At 49.1% G+C, this 25,772-nt stretch overlaps 1 protein-coding gene across 3 annotated transcripts in view; it reads left to right on the top strand.

Annotated features, from left to right (window-relative positions):
• The window catches only part of EXOC3 (exocyst complex component 3), a 175,298-nt gene that overhangs the window by 123,323 nt on the left and 26,203 nt on the right, over positions 1-25,772 (top strand). For all 3 annotated transcript variants that reach the window (XM_078687789.1, XM_078687790.1, XM_078687791.1), the window contains one exon: positions 10,555-10,716. In XM_078687789.1, coding sequence (XP_078543915.1) covers positions 10,555-10,716 — 162 coding nt within the window. The remainder of the gene's footprint in view (positions 1-10,554; positions 10,717-25,772) is intronic.

The raw sequence follows: 25,772 nt of genomic DNA, 5'->3' as shown, positions 1-25,772 counted from the left end.
TAGGAATTAGCATTTAAAAAACCTTTGAAATTCACTGAAAAAACCATAGGTTTCAGGCCTTATATAGTTAGGAATTAGCATTTAAAAAACCTTTAAAATTCACTCAAAAAACTATAAGTTTTAGGGGTGTTATAGTTAGCTGGACATTTCACTCATACAAAACCATTGGAATTGCTCCTATATAGTTAGTTGTACTAACTATATTTCGCGCACCCGCAATCCACTGCTGATGATGTCACATATTACATCATTCATGACATGGTCAGTGACATCACTGATGACATCTCAAATGACATCACTGATGAAATCACTGATGACATCATCCACGTGACAATCACATACACCTTTTCATACACTAGTAAAATCTTTCATCACTCTTTGTAAAATACAGAGTATCATATTTGAATCCCTTGTTACAGCAATAAAAGTATCTAAAAACCCACTCAGTGATTCATAGATGTATACCCACATCTAATCACTTACCTGTAGATTCACTCATACATGCTGTCAATGAACAATAGAACACTATCAAAAATACTTATACACCTAAATCGACATTACACACCAGCACACATCTTATTCACATATGAAGTCATCCTACTCACTTATGCAAACAATGGATCATACTTACATATTTACTTAGCTACACACTTATACAAACACAACTTCATCTATTCATTTAGATAGTAAGTCATACTTACTGAATTATAAAATCATTATTACAAGTATAAAGTTATCCATACAGTCACTCACACAATCATTGAGTCTTATGTATACTTATTTATATACAACAACTGACACATACACTGCCTTTTATTTTTCTAGTTTGTTGGACATGTACCATTGAGAAATATATTTGCTCATCACCACACCCATAAAGATATTCACTCACCCAAACAACTGGTAGAACATGTAGTTTTAACTTCATATATCTAGTTAATCAACTATTCACACATCTTTGGACAGTCACACACCCCCCACCGAACCCCACACACACATTCACTCTCCCATACAAATACTCGTTTAACTAATCAATAACTAATATAGACTTTCACATAGCTAGTAACCAACTGGAGAACCAGTTTACACAACAACTGACAAAGTGATACAGATATTCAAACAGTTTAGTCACTATCCACTATATTTAGTGAGACACTATAAATTGGTCAAGTAAACAGTCAATTACACTGCTACTAAATCCTCCATCCAAATATTTATTTTTATTTATCCACTCATTCTTCAATGCAAATTGCTATATGCATAATGCATATTTAAATAACGAAGCAAACCACATTCACTGGATGATGTCATCAGTGATGTAATCAGTGATGTCATTTGAGATGTCATCAGTGATGTCTCTGACCATGTCATGAATGATGTAATATGTGACATCATCAGCAGTGGATTGCGGGTGCGTGAAATATAGTTAGTACAACTGAAAGGAAGAAGGATCCACACGACAGGTAAGTTGAACCACGACTTTATTAGACGTCCAGCCGCAGCAACTCCCCGGCAGCAACTGCCAAGGAAAGAATCAACCAAGTGTTCCACGCAGGGAACATTCTATATGGAATGGGAGGAGAGGGAGAAGTCCCAACACACCTCCCTCTCTTCACAGAGAAAACAAAAGAAGAGAAAAGGTAAGAAGGAAAAAAAAATGCAAAAAGAAAAGAATAGAAGTTATGAGAAGAAGAGTACAAGATAAAAAGATTGCATCAATTACAAAGAAAAGTTAACAAAGATTGCATCAATTACAAAGAAAAGCTAACATCATGTGATAACATTGCAATATACATCACCCCCACCTTGTGGTATAGAAATTACATCATCAGGATTTAAAGTGCTTAGATGATGAGCTGTGCGCATCAGCAATAAAATATAAGTATTATCAGCTGTGCGCTCGTAATCGGTAAAGTTGTGCTGTGCGCATCAGCGGAGATTCTGTTGCGCGGCTAGCATTTGGTTGCTAGGATGCTAGTTAGCCTTAAAATGGCCGCCACACGCAACGCGGATTGTCTCTATTGCGTCGTCAGGCAGGTCAGGCACGTTCGCGTATTGACGCGAGAGTAGCGCAAGGTTCGGTCGCGCAGGGAAACGAAGAAAAAAAAGTACCTGATTTCTTTAGTCGGGGAGGATCGAGGGGTTCACGGGCAATTTGGACACTGCTTGAAGCTTTGAAGATGGGTCCTGGAATGAACAGCACTCTCCACAAGAAGATGTCGGTTTTAATTTTTGACGAAGAGCAGGGGTGCAGAGATCCTCTTCAGGGTTGGGGAGGCTGGAAGCTGGATCCGATCGTTGCCACTGAAAGGAAGAAGGATCCACACGACAGGTAAGTTGAACCACGACTTTATTAGACGTCCAACCGCAGCAACTCCCCGGCAGCAACTGCCAAGGAAAGAATCAACCAAGTGTTCCACGCAGGGAACATTCTATATGGAATGCGAGGAGAGAGAGAAGTCCCAACAACAACTAACTATATAGGAGCAATTTCAATGGTTTTGTATGAGTGAAATGTCCAGCTAACTATAACACCCCTAAAACTCATAGTTTTTGACTGAATTTTAAAGGTTTTTTAAATGCGAATTCCTAACTATATAAGGCCTGAAACCTATGATTTTTTTCAGTGAATATATATATATATATAACTCATTATTTTATTAGTTTTTGGTATGTCAGATTTTTGTGCACAATTGACCGAATAAATCGACAGATGCTTGACTGGCTGAGCCTTTTATATAGCGTTACAAACATAACATAAGCAACCTCCCCCAACCTCCGACCAACAGTTAACAATATATTTATCAAGATTCTGCTCCCTCCACCACCCCGGTACCGAGCTTACATTTTGTTATTATAAGTCCAGATTTTGTCTTTAAGAGACGGTTTTCGACCCCATTGGGAGTAATTAATACCCTGGTTACAGCACAATTAAAATTGGTGATATTGAGGATGGCAGAGAGTATACAAGGGATGCAGGTAATTGCAGATGTATCACACAAAGGCATGGAATGTTATCTACCAGTTGTAGATTAAAGTATTTACATAGGACTAGTGCCATAGAGCAGCGCTGATATGTGTCAAGGCCCACTTGTAGAACATTAGCAGGACCCCATCACTAATTGTATTGAAGGCTGCTGACATGTGTAGGATAGTGAGCTGGAAAACAAAATTTTACTACTTATATGACTGATTCTAAAACCTGGGCTGTGTGACATAAAAGAAAGCAGTCCCGCTTAGACTGCACCATTTCTTGTGCGCGGCGGACATGATGGTAGTTTCACCTCGAATGTAAGATTACCAGTGGGCGCATTCAATGTATTACACTAACTGTTACGGCGGCCAGCCCACTGGGTTGTAGGCATTTCGCAGTGTACATTAAATGTGTAATAAAGGTTTTTGTAAAAAAAAAAAAAAAAGAAAGCAGTCCCCTCAAATATTTTCCCCAACTCAAAGAAGACTATCTTACCCAGTAATGTACATAAAAAAGGAACTTGGAAGTCATGTAGTACTGAGCAATGAAATTTGACATGCATCAAACCAGTGCTTTTTTTCAGTGCAACCAGAACCACTCCTAGAAGGGATTTGTTCAGGACCACCCCAAATTCGAGCCACCTGTTATCTAAGTCTCAGGGGGTAAATTTTATCTAACCTGTAAGTTGTGTGAGTCCTGGGGTGAGGATTTGACTCTGCAGTGTAGAAAGAAAACCCTGTCTCTTAGTTTAGAATGACCTTGAGACGTAGCTGCGTAATCATAACACATGGACCCTGCAACAATGGTGTCCTTTGATTAAGACACCAAGCTAAAATGGAGAGCATGGGTTCTATCATAGCCAACATTATCCATCCTTTGTGGTCCTCCGTCCAAATCTCAGAGCACCTTTTTCCTAAATTTTTTCATGAAAGCTTTGAGTGCATAATTACAGAAAGAGTACACTTTTAGTAACGCGTTTGGACTTTTTTGCGACTCTTCTGGCACTTTACACAAATCTCTTTTGGATAAAGTTTGTGACAAGACTGAGATTCAAAATGTGTTCCTAGAAATGTCTCTTTGCTTTCATAAGAACTGTGATCACTTCTCAATTATAATAATTGGAAGTAAGGGCACCGTTAAGGCATTCTATTGTTTGTCACAAGAGGCCCTCTCACTAGGGAAACCCTCTTCTCACAGGAATAGCCATCTTACAGGGGGACCTTTCTTCAGAGCTTTCCCTGGGTCTTCAATTGCAAATGTTAAGCATTTCAATTCTAAGATGAGGGCTACAAAAACCCAGCCTATTTCACTGCCATTGTTTGCCTCTAAACTATGTAAATTGTATTTTGAGCTCACACTGATTCTGGAACTTTGAGAATTATCACGCCTCGGCTTATTTCCTTCTTGTCTGGAGATAATGTAAAGGTATCTGCATCAATTAACACAGGAACTGAAACAACTGCCAAATAGGAGGAGGGGATTATGGCATTTGGGTTTATGATGCTGACCTCTTTAGGACAGTGAACTGATTCAGGTAATTTTGTACTGAAAGTTATTTTGCTTTGATTCAGAGGCCAAGTCATCTGCTGAAAACGGGAGAGGAAGGGGTAGTTGTTATTCAGATCTCCACATTGTGATAAAGTGGGAACAGTTTGATGACTACAACCACATCTCAATCAAAAGCGATCCTAGTTAATGCGTTAGGTAAATGGTAAATAATTTTATTTGTACATGGTTAATTAAAACCTTTACAAAGCAATTAGAACATTGCTAAAAATTAGCTTAAAATTCATTTTATACAACTTTATAAATTTTAAAATGTACTTAATGTCAGTTTATGGCCATCATTGTAATTAAAGGTTCATGGCTTCAGGGCACCGTATCGATGAAATTCAGTCTGGCTTTTTTATTAATCCGGGGTCAACGTGCTCTTCAGTCTTTTCGCTACTAGTTAAAAAAATGTTGGGACCCGACAATTTAATTTTGCTTTGGTAGGGTTGAAGCACAGTTTGACCACCTCCCTTAGGGTTTTTGCAAGATACGTTGATTACCATTTCACCTTGCTGTCAGTACACTATAAAGGTGGTGCCATCAAATGCACACCAGTAGCGTTTCATTATGTATCACATGAGGTGGCAAGTGTGTGGTTTATATACATACTTATCATAAAATCAAAACAGAACATAGCTTTAGCAATATGTATGCTAACATTAACTTAAGGAGATTGTAATCAAACAGCATCACATCATACCTCTCCATTGAATTTTTCATTTGCTTCCCACCCCGGCTGTTGTTATAATCATAGATCAGTTCAATCCCTATCACTGTACTGAGAAACTGAAAGAGTATATGAACTCCGTGCCAGTCGAAATCTTTCTGCTATATCAAGTTCAAGTTGAAGTTTAAAATTTGTATAGCGCACTACTCACCCAGAGGGTCTCAAGGCGCTTGAGGGAGGGGGGGTACTTTACTTATCGAATATCCAAGTTTTTAGTTGTTTTCTGAAGGAGAGGTGGTTCTGTGTAAGGCGGAGGTGGGGGGGGGGGAGAGTATTCCAGGTCTTGGCCGCTAAGTAGGAGAAGGATCTTCCCCCCATTATGGATCTTTGGATGCGTGGAATTGCGGCGAGGGCTTGATTGGACGATCGAAGTTGGCGGGTGGGGGTGTAAAAGGACAGGCGCGTGTTGAGGTATTCAGGTCCTAGGTTGTAGAGGGCTTTGTGTGCGTGGGTGAGGAGACGGAACGTTATTCTCTTGTTGACGGGGAGCCAGTGGAGGTATTTCAGGTGACCGGAAATGTGAGCTTGGCGGGGGACGTCTAGGATGAGTCTGGCTGAGGCGTTTTGGATGCGTTGGAGTTTTTTCTGTAGTTTGGCTGTGGTTCCGGCATAAAGGGTGTTTCCGTAGTCCAGTCGGCTTGTGACCAGTGCATGGGTGACCGTCTTTCTTGTTTCGGTGGGGATCCAACAGAAGATTTTTTTGAGCATGCGTAGGATGTTGAAGCATGATGATGATAAGGCGTTGACTTGTCTGGTCATCGAGAGGGAGGAGTCCAGGATGAAGCCCAGGTTACGTGCGTGATCCGTTGGTGTGGGTGCGGGTCCCAGGGCCGGTGGCCACCATGAGTCGTCCCAGGCAGAGGGGGATGATCCTAAGATGAGGACTTCCGTTTTGTCCGAGTTCAGTTTTAAACGGCTGTTCTTCATCCACTCGGCTACTTCTTTCATCCCTTCGTGTAGGTTGGTTTTGGCGGTGTTTGGGTCTTTGGTGAGGGAGAGGATCAGCTGGGTGTCGTCTGCGTAGGAGATGATGTTGAGGTTGTGTTGGCGCGCGATGGATGCGAGGGGACTCATGTATTCGTTGAAGAGGGTGGGACTGAGAGATGATCCTTGTGGTACGCCGCAGATGACTTCTGTGGCCTCTGATCTGAAAGGGGGGAGGCGGACACTCTGGGTTCTTCCGGCGAGGAACGAGATGATCCAGTCCAGTGCTTTTCCTTGTATTCCGATGTTGCTGAGGCGTTGTATAAGGGTGCTATGACAGACTGTGTCGAAGGCTGCGGAGAGGTCAAGTAGGATGAGGGCAGCTGTTTCTCCGTTGTCCAGTAGAGTTCGAATGTCGTCTGTTGCTGCGATGAGGGCGTCTCTGTGCTGTGTTTGGCTCGGAAGCCAGACTGTGAAGGGTCGAGGGATTTGTTGGATTCGAGGAAGGCGGCGAGCTGACTGTGTACGGCTTTTTCAATGACTTTGGCAGGGAATGGGAGGAGCGAAATGGGGCGGTAGTTCTTAAGTTCAGTGGGGTCAGCTGTGGGTTTCTTCAGGAGGGCGCTGAGTTCGGCATGTTTCCAGCTTTCCGGGAAGGTAGCGGAGTTGAGGGAGCAGTTGATGACTTCTCGGAGATGGGGTGCGATAATGGAGTTTGCTTTGTTGAAAATGTGGTGGGGACATGGGTCGGTTGGCGATCCTGAGTGGATGGTGTTCATCAGGCGGATGGTGTCTTCAGTGGTGATTGAGTTCCAGGCGTAAAGGTTGTTGGAGGGGGGTATTAGTTCGTAGGTGGGTGGGGTGGACTGGTCTCCAAAGCTGTTATGTATGTCAGCGATTTTGTTGTGGAAGAACGAGGCTAGAGAGTCGCAGAGGTCTTGGGAGGGAGTGATGTCGTTGGTGCCGGCGGTGGGGTTGGTAAACTCTTTGACGATTTTGAATAGTTCCTTGCTGTTGGGGGCGTTGTTGTCGAGTCGATCCTTGAATGCTGATTTCTTGGTGGATCGGATCAGTTGGTGGTGTTTGCGGGTAGCGTTCTTGAAGGAGGCCAGGTTGTCAGTGGTAGGGTTTTTACGCCAGGCTTTTTCGAGGGTGCGACAGATCTTCTTGGATTGCTTAAGGTCATCATTGAACCAGGGGGCTTTTTTGCTGCCTTGCTTCATTTGATGGTTTTTCAAGGGTGCTAATTCGTCCGCGCTGTGGGTGATCCATTGTGTGAGGTTGGTGGCTGCTTGGTTTGGGTCCGATGATTTGGCAGGAGGATTTTGGTGGAGCGTTGTGAAGAGCTGGTCGGTGGTAATTTTGTTCCAGTTTCTGCGGGGAATTGGTTGTGGGTGGTTGTGGGTCGTAGTTTTTTGTAGTTGAAGTGATCGCAGCTGTGGTCCGTCCAATGGAGAGCTGTGGTGTGATTGAAGGAGATGTGCTTGCTGGAGGTGAAGATTAGGTCGAGCGTGTGTCCGGCATAGTGGGTGGGGGTGTCAACAAGTTGTTTGAGTCCGAGATTGGCGAGGTTGTCCAGAAGGGTGGTGGTGTTGCTGTCGTTGTTCTTTTCCAGGTGGAAGTTGAGGTCTCCCAGTAGAATGTAGTCCACGGAGGGGAGGGCGTGTGGGCTGATGAATTCTGTGATGTCTTCGCTGAATTGTGTGCAGGGTCCTCGTGGCCTGTAGATGAGGGTGCCTCTGAGTGTGGTCTTGGGGTCGGTGTGGATCTGGAAGTGAAGGTGTTCGGTGGCTGCGAGGTTATCGTCGGAACTGGTTGTGATGCGGATGGTGTTCTTATGGACGATGGCGATGCCTCCTCCTGTTTGGTTGATGCGGTCCTTCCGGATGATCTTGTAGCCGTCCGGGATGGCTATGGTGATGTCGGGTGCTGATGAGGCGTTCATCCAGGTTTCTGTAAGAAAGGCGACGTCCGGCGAAGTGGTGTCGAGTAGGTTCCAAAGTTCAGTGGCGTGTCTGTGGACCGAGCGGGTGTTGAGCAGGATGCACTTCAGGTGGTTAGTGTCGGAGCTCTGTTTGGAGTGTGTGGATTTGGTGCGGGTCCCGATGCAGTCGAACTTGCAGGAGTGGCAGGTGAAGGGTCCATGGGTGAGTCCTGGGGCGGCTTGGTAGCAAGTTGGGAGTCGGCCGGGGTTAAGTGCTGAAAGGGTTGCGGCGTTGTACGTTATGCGGGAGGAGTGGATTTTGCGGGTTCCAGGGGGTCTGGCGCGGTCCAGGCGCGGACGGGTGTAGATGGGCTTACCTTTGGCGCGCCATCGGCGCGCATAGGGCGCGTCCGCTGCGCGTGAACGCTGCGCGCAAGTGCATCTGACATAAGTGGATAGTGGGGGGGGGCGGAGCGAGGGAGGGGCAGCTGGGAGGCGGGAGCGGGGTGGAGGGCCGGGCTGGGAGGCACAACAACAAACAACAAAATGGCAGCAAGCCAAAGGCCAAACAGAACGAGACTGGGAACAATCGCTATGAAAAGGGAAGCGTCACCGGCACAATCAGGCACAGATTAATCAAGCAGGTAAAGGCAGCAATGCACAATCGAGTATCAATTAATGCGCAGCTCAGCAGTATAGCGCTACGATACAATTACATTCAGGCACAAATAAATGCAGGAGCAATGCGAGCAAAGCGCAACTGATTTCAGAGGTAAAGAGCAATTTCAGAGGTAAAGAGCAGTCTGGCACTATAGCGCTACGATACCAGATCCAGGGCAGGGAGCAGCGTGAGGAGCGACCGCTTCTGAGGAGCTCAGGACAGTCACAGCGCTGCTCTGGAGGGTAGAGCCTAACCTTTCTGTGGGAGGGAGGGTCAGCTGGGAGGCGGGAGCGGGGTGGAGGGCCGGGCTGGGAGGCACAACAACAAACAACAAAATGGCAGCAAGCCAAAGGCCAAACAGGACGAGACTGGGAACAATCGCTATGAAAAGGGAAGCGTCACCGGCACAATCAGGCACAGATTAATCAAGCAGGTAAAGGCAGCAATGCACAATCGAGTATCAATTAATGCGCAGCTCAGCAGTATAGCGCTACGATACAATTACATTCAGGCACAAATAAATGCAGGAGCAATGCGAGCAAAGCGCAACTGATTTCAGAGGTAAAGAGCAATTTCAGAGGTAAAGAGCAGTCTGGCACTATAGCGCTACTATACCAGATCCAAGGCAGGGAGCAGCGTGAGGAGCGACCGCTTCTGAGGAGCTCAGGACGCTGTGTGTTTAAACTACTTACTATCATTAAATTAAATATAGCAAAATACTGTCATAAAAAGATTCTTAGTAGCCAATCAGACCAGACAATTCTAGATATACACCGTCACTATGCTTAGTAACTAAACCAGTGTGCTATGTAACACTGGTGTCTCATCCCATATTTGACGTGCTATGAAGCATATTATCGGGAAAACTACTGCCCCAACTATATAGATTATATCCCAGTCAAGGTGACTCATAACATATAGATTCCCTAGTTTCATCCCTGTCGGACTGACTCCACTCAGTTAAGACAGGACCAAACCATCATTGAACATTGCTTGTCTAATCAACAAGGTGCTTGCACAATACAAAACCCATTTCTAAAAGCATTCTCGCCAGTCACTAAATTATGGGCAAGCTAGATTAAAAAAATCAACAAATCACGGGTGAATGTGACCAAACCATGATAGTTCACAATGTGTCTGTGCTTGATCTCTTGAAGGACATGCTCCATCGAGCCAAACACCAAAATCCCTTTATGCTCTAGTCGCATAATGAAGCTCATTGTTTTCTCTGTGTTTCGAAGAGCGGGAAGTAACCATCTGCAAACATGTTTCACAATAGTCTTAACGTTTACTAAATTGATCTCACTTATCTACAGTTCAGTATTCTGGGCTTCCTCAATATGGTGGCACCACACATCTAGCTGTCTGCCCAACTTCACTTCTCCTGCCTTAGAGCAGAGTTATGTTCCCTCCACCCCAGCTACTTCATGATATATCAGCCGCAGCTAGGTGCATGTCCACCTACCTTCTTGTTAATCTGCTTCTTGTATGCCACGTAATGTTAGATTGCCAGCTTTCACATCTGTTTAAAGTAATCGAAAATTGGTATATGCTCCTTGTTCAAGGAGACATTTCTTAAACTGGTAAGCCCCATCCTTTCTCGACCAACCTTGTGTTTTCCCTGTTCAAAGTTTTCTTACTAGGTTTTCCTTGTGTAGTAGCACAGTTGCAGAGCTCTAGTCCTAAACTTGAAATGCATTGTGGATTCTGCTTTTTGATACCATGTCCTGACATTAGATGCGTCACTGAATTGAGGAAATAAAGATATAAAATATTTTTCCTTCTCTGCACAGAATGTAACTATTGAGGCCCATCGGAGGGTGGTAGTGGAATACATCAGGGCCATCATGCAGAAGCGGATCTCTTTTAGGAGCGGCGAGGAAAGAAAAGAAGGTGCGGAAAGGATGATCAAAGAAGCAGACCAGTTCCGGTTCCTGTTCAAAAAGCTAGCATCTGTAAGTATGCAGTTAATTTGAATATAATTTAAAGAGATGAGAAAAATGTTCAGCTGGACTAAACACAAATATATCATAAATTATTTAATTTGCATTTGTGATACAAGGCACCGTATTGTCTTTTATTCCATCTTTAACTATTTAGTTTAACTCTAACTAAAAATCCCTCCCCTTCCTTGTTCGAGTGCAGACAGAGGGGAATACTTTAGTTTTTGTTCTATAGATGTACCTTTTTAGGTCTCGGCTAGCGTGGCTGCGCACATGCGCAGCTCGCTCGGCGAGATTATTGCTTTAGAGTAACTTCTGTAAAGGGCTTTAAGCCCCGCCCCTCTTTCCATTGGCTGGCGTCACCGTTTATGCTAAACGGTGGCCAGCCATTGGAAAAGAGCTTTTTATGACGTGTACTTTTGGCTTTTTCAGACGGCCCACTTGGACGGGCTCGTCTGCTTTCCTTTTATCGCAAAAGGTTTCTTATCTTTATGGGGCCAAGTGTTCTAAACACATGGCCCCATAAAGACAAGAGATCGGCTGCAGCGCGGTTCTCTTTCACTTTCGGACCGCGCAAGCTGTTTGCCAAGCATGCTCAATGCAACACTCCGAACCGAAGCACCCTGGGTTTGGGCCAAGGTCGTCCACACCAAAAGCCGCCCCTGCAGCCCTGCTGAGATGCATGGTGCAGTGAGGGCTCGTTTGCAAGTTCTAGACAGAACTTGCCTGGACTAGGTTTGTTTCCAGTCTGACCCTGTCAGTTTGAGAACGTAGTCATTTCCTAAGTAGTTGCCCTGGTCCTCCACTCGGTGCCATCCTGGCACACCCTGGATCTCACGCCACAGAGATCGCCACAGTTGGAGCAGCTATTGCCTTATAGGTTAACAGGGCCCCTCCCCCTCCCCCTCCAGTAATAGTAGTGAAGGATCTTCTTGAACAGGTATTTCTGTTTGGAGGTCAAGGCGGGCGGTCAGGGAGACGCGCGGTGCACACCGGCTCAGCAGGTGATGCAAGCGTCTCTTCCACGCCTACTTTTATATTGGGTGTCGTAGGTGGATTTGGCACAGAAGACTGAGGAGCACTGCAGACACACTCGTAGGTGTCGCAGTCTCGCAGACACAGCAGTCCCCTCGAGCGGCACGTCACTGAAGAGCTGTTCATCCCAGAACACCGCCAACAACGCATCCCACGCAAGTGTGAAACCCGAAAACAGGCGTCCTCCGCACAAATCCCATCGCAGGCACCGCTGGGAGAGCAGGAGTCAGAGATGACGACCAAGGCAGCGGCCCCTGCAAAGGACGACAGGTAACAGACTCCACAGATGCCTCAGTCCAAACTTTCCTTTCAGACACTCGTGGTCAAATGTATCCACTACCCACCTTCATTTGCCTTTGGTTTTTGTAATGTCTCTCTCTTAACTTGTAAAGACAAATAAGTTCAAGCGCCCAAAGTTTTTCGTAGGAACACTACTGCTTACTCTTGAGACCTTTTTCTCCTGCCACCCTACACTTCCTGTTTCCTTCCCACACTCTTGTAGGTTTTGTTTCGGCCTTGATTTCTTCTTTTTCACTGTTTTCCTGTTTTTCCTTTGGCGAGATATTAAGTAAGGGGCTTTCAAAAGTGCTCCCAAAGTCTGCAGGCGTATCGGGTACAGTGCATGTGCGCCGGGCGCGCGCACCATTTGTCCGCCTACGTGATCACTTTCGCGGCCGCTTTGATGTTCTCAGTGAGCCGCGCGGCCACTGAGAACATCAAAGCGGCCGCGAAAGTGATCACCATTTGCCATATGTTTTGAAGAGTGCGGCGCTTCAATGCGAACAACGCTTGTTTGTTGAAGCGTTGCGCTTAAATCGATTCTCTGTTTAGCTGATGTCATTTTTTGTATTGATTTTTGCTAAAGCATTGCGTGTTTAGCTGACGTCATTTTTTACTTATTTTACTGCTATTTATAGTGCTACAATGTGAGTGACATAGTATGCCAAAGTGCAGCGGCGCTGTCCTGGGGGTGCAGCCTCTGGAATGAGTGGATGTTAAGTCTACCCTCGACACTCTGCTCCTTTTAACTAGAGCCCAGGTGAAGGCTGGTTTTGTCTTCCCTCAGCTTAGTATTTTTACCATGCTCACGCAAACTCCTTTAACCAGCATCAAGGGAGTCAATAGCCTGAGTGATGTGGCTGATTCGCTCCAATTAGCAGTGGTGTGGAGTAAGACTGCCATCAAGTGGCCACGTGTATAATTACGAAGTATGCGCACTACTTATATTCTCCCCTCCCCCCCCCCCCCATCACTTTCCCTGCTGGCATTCCCCCCTCCCTTCTCGCCCAGTCCTTGTCAACTCGGCGTGCACTCACCCCTCCTTTCTCCCCTTTCGACCTCTTTGATGTTCTCGTGCTTGTTTATTTCTGTCACTGGCTCAAGAGGATTGTACTGACTTATGGATATTTTCTCCAAAAATGTAGGCTGTGGTTATATTGCTTTGAGCGATCACCGTGCAGCACTGTCTACTGAAGCAGAAGGCGCGTCCAGTGTAATCAATACCTTGTGTTATGCTACCTGTACGTAATGCCAAGGACGGGACATGGATGCAACAGCAGCATCTCACAACCTCAGATCAGGCTCTTCTCTAAGCTAGCCGAAGTTTGAACTTCTGTAGACACTTTGTGGGCGGCGCAATGGCGTGAAAGGAGGTGGAATGGGCTTAGGACATTGCTCCCTGTCGAAGCTGGGCATCTCTAAAGCCGTATACACAGATGCACAGGCTCTCATCACAATTCTCAAACAGGAAAGAGCAAAAAAAATACAAAATAAGGCATTTAATTGGGTACCCTGCACCAGTGGAGTGGCGTGAAAGGAGAGGGTATTGAGGCTCTGTCGGGGGCTCATGCGCGCTTTTTTTAGCATGCTCCTATGTTGCCCTTTCCCGCGACACACATCCTGCTTTATACTGTTGCAAGGGCTTGACAGAGAAGCAATTTGCAATCAGTGCTGGTGCCAAAAGCTTTTGATCAGAAGTCCACAACCGGCACCTGTGCCCAGAATACCAAGGCTGCATAGTCTAGAGTAAACTTCATGCCTCTTTAACAGACTTCCAGACAGTCCCTGCCCCTTTATCCCTCTGTTGAGGGTCCTGCTTTCTCCCTTTTATTATGGACTTTTTTTTTCGTTTTCTTTCTCATTCATTCTCCATTTTGCATCCAAAAGCACTGCTATGAAGTTATTGTCCCAAGATCATACAGTTATGTTTAACACGTGGAAGCCAGGATCGTTACATAGGTGTCCTGGTTTTGCAGCTAACAATTTAGCAACCAGGCCACATCCTCTGCAAGGAGGGGTAAGCTGCATATCACATGCCTGTGTCAGAGCATCTGTATGCACCAGCCAGAGACTGAACTGCCTCTACGTACATCTGCTACCGACAGTGTGCCGTGTTACTTACTGATTTTAACTACCCTCATAAATCTGCTTTCAAGGAGATAAACAGAACGTGAGAGCTATGAGGCAGATTAACCTCTCTAGTTTTACTTACAGCTGACAACCCCGCGCTGCGCTGTACTATCTGGAGCAGCGGCTTTAAAATAGGATTTTCTGATCTGCCCCTCCACCCTCCGCCCACCCCAGAGCAGTGCCTACGCAGCGCATGCCACTTTCCTGCCTTCCCCACCAGAAGCCAGGCCAGAGTTTTAGCACTGATGCAGAACCCGAGCATTCATTGCCTCCTGCCTTCATACCAAGTCAAATTCAAACTGAAAGCAAATAATTCCTGTCACCATTTCCTTTCCTCTGCGTTTTTTTACTTACATCTGACAACCCCGCGCTGCGCTGTACTATCTGGAGCAGCGTCTTTAAAAAAGGATTTTCTGATCTGCCCCACCCCCAAGCAGTGCCCAAACAGCACGTGCCACTTTCCTGCCTTCCCCACCAGAAGCCGGGCCAGAGTTTTAGCACTGATGCGGAACCCGCGCATTCATTGCCTCCTGCCTTCATACCAATTCGCAGTCAAACTGAAAGCAAATTATTCATGTCACCATTTCTGTTCATCTGCGTTTTTACTGTTTTAATAGAAAATGTGTGAAACGCATCTCTCAGCGAGTTGTCATAGGAGAGTCGGGCTTCCTTATCGCTGGAATGTCTGATTACAGAATATCACTTTCCTGCGACGAGCCAACATCGCTCTCAGGTCATCCAGGGCAAAGCATCTCTCACCCACACATCTACCCATCCTCTTACCCACTCATCTAACCATCCTCTCATCCATTTATCCTTCCTTTCACCCACTTATTCAACCATCCTCTCACTCATTCATTATTCTATCCACCCAACCATCCATCTTTCACCCACCCACACATGCATCCTTCTAGCCACCCGTTCATCTTTCACCCACTCAGTGTTCATCCTTTCACCCATTCATCCATCTATCCATCTTTTCACCCACTCATACACCCATCCTCTCACAAATGTGTCCATGATTTTATGCACCCACTCATCCATATATCCTTTTATCAACCCATTCTTTCACCAGCTCATCCATCCATCCTTTTTCCCCTTTTCTACTACTATCCCATCTTTTTTCTTTATTGTGTTAATGTTGTCCGTTTATCTGCCAAGTTGCAGACAGAAGAGGTACATATAGAGCCCCACCCCGCTCTAGCTGCTAAAGTGGGGGGTTCACAATGTCAATGCAATAGATCTATGATCTGTGGAACAGAAGCTGGGACATGCTTTTGGGGATGCTGCCCACTGGTTATTCGCAGCTGTCTCCCGTCTCCTTGTAACCCTGCCCCTCCTTTCACCAGAGGCTCTCTGTTTCTAACCTGGTCACTTATTTCATCTCAGCCTTTCAGTCTATCCTTGTGGCACTTCCCACCACCACTCTAGGCGGTCTCTGCGCTCTCCTAGTCACCCTGCCCCTTCCTTCACTAGAGTCTCTGCTTCTTACCAGTCTCCTCCTTTCACTTCACCCCTTCAGTCTCTCCTAATTGCCCTCCCCATGGACTGTGTTTCCCTCTCCGAGTCACTCCGTTCCTCCTTTCATCAGAAGCTCTCGGCTTCTTAGTGGACTCCTCCTGCCACTGTCTTCTAGTGATACTGCCATCCTGTACTACATGGGCTATCTCTCCCCTCGTCATTCTGTCCCTCCTTTCAGCAGAGGCTGTCCTTTTCTCAACCAGTCGCTCATTTCATCTCAGTCTTTCAGTCTCTCATGGTGAGGATGGGGATGGAAGAAAGACTTGAGGGGACACCAGGGAGGAATAAAGTGATATCATTTGTGAACCTACATCATTCCAGTGCAGAGAAGCAAGGTGACTGGCTGCCTTCACCAGCTAGCATCTCATCATGCCAGTGCAGCGAGGCAGGGTGACTGGCTGCCTTCAGCAAATGGTATCTCATCGTGCCATTGCAGTGAAGCAGAGTGACTAGCTGCCTTCAGCAGCTGGTGCAGGGTGGCTGGCTGCCTCACACACACACACAACCACACACACAACCACACACACAACCACACACAACCACACACAACCACACACACAACCACACACACAACCACACATGCAACCACACACACAACCACACACACAACCACACACACAACCACACACATAACCACACACATAACCACACACACAACTACACACACAACTACACACACACAACCGCGAACACAACACACACAACCACACACACAACCACACACACAGCTACAACCACACACACACAACCACACACACAACCACACTTAACGTTTGCTTTTGTAATTTGCTCTCATGTATCATTACTGTTCCTATTGTGAAGCGCTCTGACACCTTCAGGTAAAGTCTGCGCTATATAAAAACGCATAAAATGAATAAACACAGAACCACAAACACACAACCACAACCACACACACACAACCACAACACACACAACCAACCGCACACACACAACCACACACAACCATAACCACACACACACAACCATAACCACACACACAACCACACACACACACCCACACACACAACCACATACAACCACACACAACACCACAACCACACACACAACCACACACACACCCACACACAACCACACACAACACCACAACCACACACACAACCGCGAACACAACACACACAACCACACATACAACCACACACGCAACTACAACCACACACACAACTACAACCACAACCACACACACTACCACAACCACACACACACTACCACAACCACACACACAACCACACACACACACAACCATACACACAACCACACACACAACCACACACACAACCACACACACAACCACACACACAACCACACATACAACCACACACACACAACCACACACAACCACACACAACCACACACAACCACACACACAACCGCACACACACAACCGCACACACACAACCACACACACACAACCACACACAACCACACACACAACCACACACACAACCACACACACAACCACACTCGCAACCACACACACAACCACACACACAACCACACACACAACTACACACACAACCACATACACAACCCCACACACACACGCTTTTCAACGGGCACAAACACTACCAGCTGTCAGTGCAGGCTTTCACCAGGCACACCACCAGACGTCAGTGCACGCTTTCACTAGGCACACCACCAGACTTCGGTGCACGCTTTCACCAGGCACACCACCAGACGTCAGTGCATGCTTTCACCAGGCACACACACACACCACCAGCCGTCAGTGCACGCTTTCACCAGGCACACACACCACCAGCCGTCAGTGCACGCTTTCACCAGGCACACACCACCAGCCGTCAGTGCACGCTTTCACCAGGCACACACACACCACCAGCCGTCAGTGCACGCTTTCACCAGACACGCACACCAACAGCCGTCGGTGCACGCTTCCAACAGGCACACACACCACCAGCAGGCAGTGCACAATTTCTACAGGCACACACACCACCAGCCACCAGTGCACAATTTCTACAGGCACACACACCACCAGCCATCAGTGTACACATCAATTGTTAACGCATCCACAATGAACTATTGTAGCAATCGCAGTATGGCGCACTTTACTTTTAAACATATTCATCTAAAGCTCAGCATGCCACCATAGCTAAAAAAATAAATATACATTTTTTTGGCCCTCAATTTATAAACTTTTGTTGCAATTGGTGTTGCAATATTTTGCAATGCTAATAGCTCAAACGTAATGAATGCGAGACCTATTGCATTGCAAATGCTTGTTTCTTTTGCTGGGTCGAAGCCTGGGGATGGAAAAGAAGTCTGCGTCCCCATATAGGATGTAAGTCTGGTGCCTCACCACGTGCACACGCTAGATACTGGTCCATTTGTTAGTTCTAGCACTTGGAAAGAGTACAGTAAAACATGCAGAATCCTTGGGGGTGGGGCGTTCAGAAACGTTGCTGAAAAACAGTCTTTCAGAAGTTACGTTCTCAGTTAGCATGTCTTTTTATTCAGGTAGCAGCCTGAAGCTGGGATTTGAGAGCCCAACAGCAAACCTATAAATTCTGGAAATACAGGCATACATTTTGTGTTATATTTTTAAATCTCTGATACACGGGATAAAGTCCACAATACAGCACAATAATGCTGTAATTCCGGTCAACTGTGTGCCCCTCAAACTCATCTGCTGCAGTGTAAGCATTCATACATTGATACAAATGGCAAATGCCTGTGATCACTCACATTGCCAGCAATAACCAAGGGTGAATGTTTGCATTTCACTTGGAACGTGCAAGGTCCCAGGCAATAAATTGTAGTAATGGGTATTTCAGCTAGATAGCAGGGACCAGGTGAACCCAGAACTCTAAGGTTTCTTAGTTTCATGCATAAGTAACTCATCTACCCAGACTTTTGCTTTGAATTCTGATACTTGTAGTCCTGTTTTTACAATTGTATCAATGTACGAAGTGCAAGGAAAAACGTATATTGGGGAACAGCAGCGCTCTGAGGGAGATTCAATATATTCTGCATGTAAGGGAGATGGCTATATCTGAAATACATTTATTCTAAACCACAAAGTCTCATTATTTAGATTTAAAATTAGTGTGTCAGGTAAATTAAGATACTGGTTTGGAGGAGAGTAGAAACTGAGAATTTTCCAAAAAACAGGGGTTCCCCAGCTTCAGCTCCGATGAAACAACCACCCTATTTATTGTATGTTGACAGACAAACCACCAGTGGCCCCAAGGCAGACATGGTGGTGGAGCACATGCCCAATCTTGGATGACTGCTCTGCTACCATGCGTTGCATACATTTTTTTTTTTTTCAAAACCAGATTTTATTGACATTTTCAAATATGGATTGCGAAAACATTCACAGCGCTCCAGACACTGGAGAGGCTGTAAGCACAGAACCAAGAATCATAATAGCCGCAATCTGCAGTTAACCTACATAGGATGTATGGCTTTTAACCTCCCGGATCCCTCCCTCCAACACCCTAACAATCCCCCACCCGGTTCCCACCCCTGTCCCGTTCACGATGGTCACCAGTAACGAAGAAAACATGAGCTGTACAGAAGCATGTGTTCACTCTCACTCCCGCCCCGGTACACATGGCTGTTGGTCTACTAATGAGTCCTGCTGCAGTGGCGGCTCCAGCCACAGTCCCCTATATTCTGCCCACCTCTTCCATATTTTATAATGTTTTCTGGGGCAGCCCCGGGCCTCAAAGACGTTCCAGTCCCATACAATAGTCCAAGCCCCGTTTCCAGACTCCAATCGGGGGCGCCCCCGGATCCTTCCAGGCGCGGGCCACATCCCGCTTAGCAACTGTAAGGCCCAAAAGCAAGAGGTGCCGCTTATAGACGTTGCCGCCCACCTGCTCCAAGACATGTAGAAGGCCCAGCTGCGCCGTGCGCGGGAGCTGCCAGCCCAGAACCTCATCCAAGCAGTCCCAAACACGCTTCCAATAGCGGGCAAGAACCCCACAGGACCATACTGTGTGCAGAAACGTGCCCATCTCCCTTCCACATCTCAAACAGTCAGGGGAGGCAATCAATCCAGCCCGCCACAGCCTCTCTCTCGTGTAATACGCTCTGTGTAAGTATTTAAATTGGATAAAACGCAGCCGCACGGCGACAGCCGCCTCCCTCGGGGCCGCAAGAGCCTCCCTCCACCCGTCCTCATCAATCTCACCAACATCACTCTCCCATTTAGACCGCAGGCCATCTAAGGAGGACGCACAGTGCGTGACAAGGGACTGGTATATGCTCGAAATCTTCTTCTCCGTCAATTCACCCATGAACAGTTTAGCTTCTATAGGACTAAATTCCGGGAGGGAGTCCAACCCCTCCAACGCGGGGGAGATAGCATGACGGAACTGCAGATATCGGAAGAACTGGGTGCTCGGCATTTCAAATTCATCTCTCAGTTCCTGGAAGGACTTCAGGGTCGTGCCCTTCATAACGTGTCCCAACGCCGAGATGCCTATCAGGTCCCAACCTCGAAACCCTGATAGGGTCGACAAGGCCGGCAGGCGGCCATTCTGCCACAGCGGGGTCTCCCCCGTCAGCTTATTCCACCACCCCATACGACCAAGCGCTCGACGCCAGACCTGAAAGACAGTCTGCGTAACTACCGGAAGCTTCTTCCTTTTCCCGGCTGAGTAGAGGAGCGTGTGTAGGGTGTCGGGTTCGATTAAGTACCTCTCCAAGGCGTATGTCGGGTCGCCTCGATCCCCATACCACCATTCATTAAGTATCAGGAGATGGGATGCCTGATAGTAGGATAGAATGTCCGACGACGCCAGGCCACCGCAGTACGTGGACAAGAAGCAGGTGCGCAGGGCCACGCGCACCGCACCTCCAGCCCAGAGGAAGCGGCCCAGGGCCGAATTGACCTGGCGGAACCACTGTGGCGAAACAGGATATGGGTGGTTCTGTAGTTGATAAAGTAAGCGTGGGAGGGCGACCATCTTAAAGATGGCCGAGCGGCCATAGAGATTCAAGGGCATACGGGACCACGTCTTCATATCCGATCGGACTCGGTCCCAGACCGGAACAACATTACGCTCCCATGATACCCCAGGGATGTCGGTCAGGAACACCCCTAGGTATTTAAGGCCTCCCGTCGCTATCTGGAGAGCCGAGGCCCAGGCACCGGGAGCCATCCCTCCGCCCAGGGTCCATAGAACAGACTTCCTCACATTGAGATGGAGCCCTGACACCTCGCCAAACACTCTCATGATCTCCAGGACCCTGGGGCCCGATCTGTCGAGGTCCGTAAGAAAAAACAGGACATCATCCGCGTATAACGCGATGCGGTCCGACGGTCCCGCTTCCCACTCGAAGCCTCTCATTTGCGCATCGATTCTCACCCAAGCCGCAAGGGGTTCCATTGCGAGAGCAAATAAGTACGGCGAGAGCGGGCAGCCCTGCCGGGTGCCCCTTCCGATGGCGAATGCGTCGGAAATTGCACCTGCCACCCGCACAGACGCCGTCAGATCCGTATATAGTAGTCGCACATACGAAAGGAAGCGAGGGCCAAGATTTAAGCGAGGCAGGAGCGCTTGCAGGTACGACCAGCTCAGGGAATCAAAGGCCCTATCTATGTCGGCTAAGAGGAGCGCCCCCTGGGAGCCAGTGGCGTTCATCATTTCCAGAGCAACTTGGGCCCGCCTAATGTTGTGCCTAGTGGCCCTGTGGGGCATGAAACCAGCCTGGTCTGGGTGAACCAGAGTGGTAATGAGAGGCAGGAGACGATTGGCCAGTGCCTTCGCCAGGATCTTCGCCTCTATATTCAGAAGAGAGATAGGGCGATAAGAGTCGTGTCTATCCGGCGGCCTCCCCGGCTTACAAAACACCACTATCTCTGCATGTCTCCAGTCCTGCGGCATCCGACCTCGCTCCCTTGCTGCGTCCAACGCCTTCTTGAAGCGGGGCCCTAACTGGGGGTGGTATTTCCTTACAAACTCGCACGGGAAACCGTTCGGCCCAGGGGCCTTTCCGGCATTCAGCTCGCCCAATGCCCTATCCAGTTCTTCCGCGGACAGAGGGAGCTCCAGGTCCACCCGCTCCTCATCGGAGACCCCCCGCAGCGAGAGATCCGCCAGAAATTTGTCTACCTCCGCCGCCAGCAGGGAATCCCTGGGGGCGTACTGCGCCTCATAGTAACGCGCAAAACTGGCAGCCACGGCCCCAGGGTCGGTGATAGGGGTCCCAGCGTCATCCATCAGTGCAGGCATTGTGTGCGCCTGGAGCGCCCCCTGGCATAGCCTGTACAGCATAGAGCTGGATTTATCCCCCCACTGGTATATTCTACTCTGCGTGGCTAGCCATATATTGCGCGACTCCTCAAGTAACATAGAGGCAGCATCATTCTGCGCCTGCAGGAGCCGTCGCGTATCCTCCTCCGCCCCCGTCTCCGTAGACCGCGCCTCGAGAGTGCGGACGCGATCCTCCGCCTTCTCCAAGTCTTCCTTCCGAGTTTTACGGGCCCTCGCGCACCAGGCTATGTCCACACCTCTGAGCGTTGGCTTCATAGCTTCCCACAGGGTCATAGGATCCATGTCGGGACCCTCATTCTCCTCCCAGTAGTGAGCTATAGCTTCACGCATGTGGGATTGATAATCCTCCCGTTGTAAATGCCAGGTGGATAGGCGCCATCGAAACGGCTGGCGCCGCCTGTCTAGAAGGATGTCAACCGTAATCGGGGAGTGGTCCGAAAGCCCCCTGGGCAAAATAGCGGTCGATGCCACCCTTCACATGACGGCGCGCGGGACAAACAGATAATCTAGCCGCGAGAATGAGCGATGTACAGCCGACACGTATGTGAATTCTCTACTGTGCGGGTGTTGGCAGCGCCAGGCATCCATCCATCCCATACCACCGACCATATCACTCAGTTTCGTAGGTGCAGCCGCCAGCGGTCCGCCATCAGGCCTAAAGCGATCCACAGAGCCATCCATTACATCATTCCAGTCTCCGCCAATCACCGACAATACATCCGGCACCTCAGCCCAGACCATAAACAGCTTCTCCACTAGAGACCATTGCAATGGGGGGGGAGCATACACACTACCAAACACCACTTGTTCCTCACCGATCATTCCCTTAATGATGACATACCTCCCTTGGGCGTCAATCCATTGCGAGGAATGGGTATAAGCAACCCTACGATGGACCAAGATCGCCACCCCCCGGGACCCCCGGACAAACCCTGCGTGAAACACCTGGTGATACCCATAACGTTGCAGACTCAGCGTCTTCGTACCTAGCAGATCGGTTTCCTGTAGTAAAAGGACGTCTGCTTTTTCCCGCTTCCCCTGACGTAGCACAGCCCCACGCTTGATTTTGTCAAGCATGCCCCTCACATTCCAACTTACAACTTTCAACGCAGCCCTAGAGGGCTCCAAAGTACGACCTCTAGCCGCCATGAAAAGCATCTGGGCGCTGCCGCCCGGTCATAGGAGAGCACACCTGCTCAAATGACAAGAATCGAACCTGGCGAACCATCGTGCGTGAACAAGTTACCCCTGTGGACCCAAACATTGTGCATCCCCCAGCCCCCAGACCCAACCCCAACTCAACATCCCGCATCCCAACCACCCCCCTCCCCCATACCTCCACAACATTGAAGTACCTGTCGCGGCGCAGGCGCGCCCCAACCCCCAACGGGGGGTCAGCGGCCACCCACTCCAATGGATCCCCATAAGTCCCTTCCCCAACTGTCCCAACTACCCACCCAACTAATCGACTCCCCTCCCCAACATCTCCCACTTAAGTAGGAGGCAAAGCCCCTATATAAGGGCTAACCGAACCCCCCCTACCCCCCACACCGCCACACAACTGTTAGGATATCTAGCAAACAGCAATGACACAGTTCTGGCAGCAAGCAGCTGTCCAAACAGACCTAGGAAAGCCCTACTCCCAGCGGGAGTTTGTAATCGGCACACGTTGAGTCAGTCCCCTGAGGTACCACCGTCCTTGCCAGAGTGGTCTGAGTCTGCAGGCGCGCCTTCCCGCCTCCCACCCCGTGAAGGGGAGCATTTACGTGACCTTGACCGTCTATGTCTTCTGCCTTTGACGACGGGATCCTCACGCTCCGGCGACGGGCCCCTCGAGTGGCCCGGGTTCAGTCCCGGCTGGTCGTGCGGCCGGACCCTTACTGTCTCATCCGTCCACTTAAAGACATCCTCTGGAGTGTCAAAGAAGTGAGTCCGTGACTGGAATATTACCCGCAGGCGGGCCGGATAAAGAAGAGAGTACTGGATCTTCAGGCCTCACAGCTTTGCCTTGGCTGCGATAAACGAGTGGCGCTGTTGTTGCACAATCCTGGTATAATCCGGGAAGATCATTATCTTCTGATTTTCAAATAAAAGCGAGTCTTTGGACCGTGCTTCCCGTAGGATAGTGTCCCTGTCGTGGAAGTTTAGGATCCTTGCGATCACTGGTCTGGGCCGCTCCCCCGCCGGCGGTTTCTGCGTCAGGGCCCTATGTGCCCGCTCAATCACGAAGCATCGTGACAGCACCTCAGGGGGAAGCCAGGACTCCAGCCATTGGGACAAGAATTGCTCCATGTTGCCCTTCTCGCAGCCTTCCGGGAAGCCCACCAAACGCAGGTTGTTTCTGCGCGCCCGCCCTTCCACGTCCTCCACGCGGAGCGCAAGGCCGCGCTGAACGTTTTCCATCGCCGCCATTTTCCGCTTCAGGGTCACGACGTCGTCTTCCACCTCCGATATTCGGGATTCGGCTTCAGTAATGCGCACCACGGCGTTCTTCAAATCCTGACGCAGGAGGGTCACATCCGCGCCAACCGCCCCGATCTTGGCGTCCAGCATGTCTCTGGACTGGGTGATTGCCGCCATCAGAGCCGCGTTGTCAGGGCCCGAGCCATGGCCCCCGCCCGAGGCACCCGATGCCCCACTCGTTCCGGTAAATTTATCCAGGGTCCCTTGCTTAGCGGATCCGCTGCCGCCCCCTCCTCTGGTCCTGGCCACAGCACCCCAAGGTCCGACAAATGTCCGAGCAGTTGCGACCAGCCTCTGGGCCCACCTCAGCACCCCGGACCACAGGCACGCACTCACCGCAGGATGGACACCTGGCCCACAAGTCCTCAAGCACTGTCCGCCACCAGGGGGGGAATAAAGGGCCAGGGGGGAGGAGGGGGCTTTCTTCTTATCGTCACCCGCGCTCCACTAGATCGTCTGGAGAGAACGTATGCACTGCAGTGCACCGGCCGGGCCCAGTCTCTGCTCCGCCTTACCCCACCGGTACTCCAGACACCAGCGGGGGGTCCCGTGAGGCCACTCCCGTCCACACCGCAAACCACCACCTGTAGTCAGTCGGGGAGCCCCCCCGCTCTGTCGACCAGCTGTCTCGGGCACTCACCGGCGGCTCTCAGGCCCAACCAGGATATTGTCCAGCCAGGCACCCCCACCGGTCTTCTCAGGATCGCCCCTGCTGCTGCTCCAGCCGGCCTCGCCGCCTCCGCACTGCCTCTGCTGTCGTTGTTGGAGACCCCGAAAATCGAGGCCCCGGTCTCTCGGCCCCGATGTAGGCCGCGTCGCTCTCCAGCTGCCTCCTGACGCCAGAACGAAGCACCCACCACAGCTGGAGGGTCCGTCCAGCAGCTCCTCGTTCCGCCAGTTAGGAGAGCCCCGCCAGCCCCGAGGAAGCGGGTGTCAGCTGGCCGGCGCGAAGACCCCCCGGCCGGGGAGCGCCAAACTCGAGGTCCCGGCTTTCCCTCGGGGACAAGGCCGTAGACTGCTGCCGCTGCTTTCGGCTCTGCCAACGATCCGGGAGCACCGAGGGGCACACCGGATGACACCTACTGCCCTCCGCAACTCTCACCGGTGGTGTGGGTGACTAAACGGGTCCGGAAGCCAGGATAATTAATCGGATAAAGAACGGGCCGGTGGGAGCTCTAACAAGCTGCGTCCACCATCTTCGCCCGCGTAGCCACGCCCCATGCGTTGCATACATTTGGAAAAAGGGACTATACGTTTGTTCTGACTTGATTGGTTGCAAAGGCTGCGTTTTCGAATAACTTCTAGAGTTAACGCACCTGCAGGAGGAGCTTTGTGTGCTTAGTAAGACTCAGGGAATAATAATAATGGTAAGGTAACTCT

This window comes from Lissotriton helveticus, chromosome 4_1 (genome assembly GCF_964261635.1).
Source record: "Lissotriton helveticus chromosome 4_1, aLisHel1.1, whole genome shotgun sequence".
Taxonomy (NCBI): Eukaryota; Metazoa; Chordata; class Amphibia; order Caudata; family Salamandridae; genus Lissotriton; species Lissotriton helveticus.
Note: the sequence above shows the minus strand (reverse complement) of the source record. Positions and strands in the feature narration are given on the sequence as shown.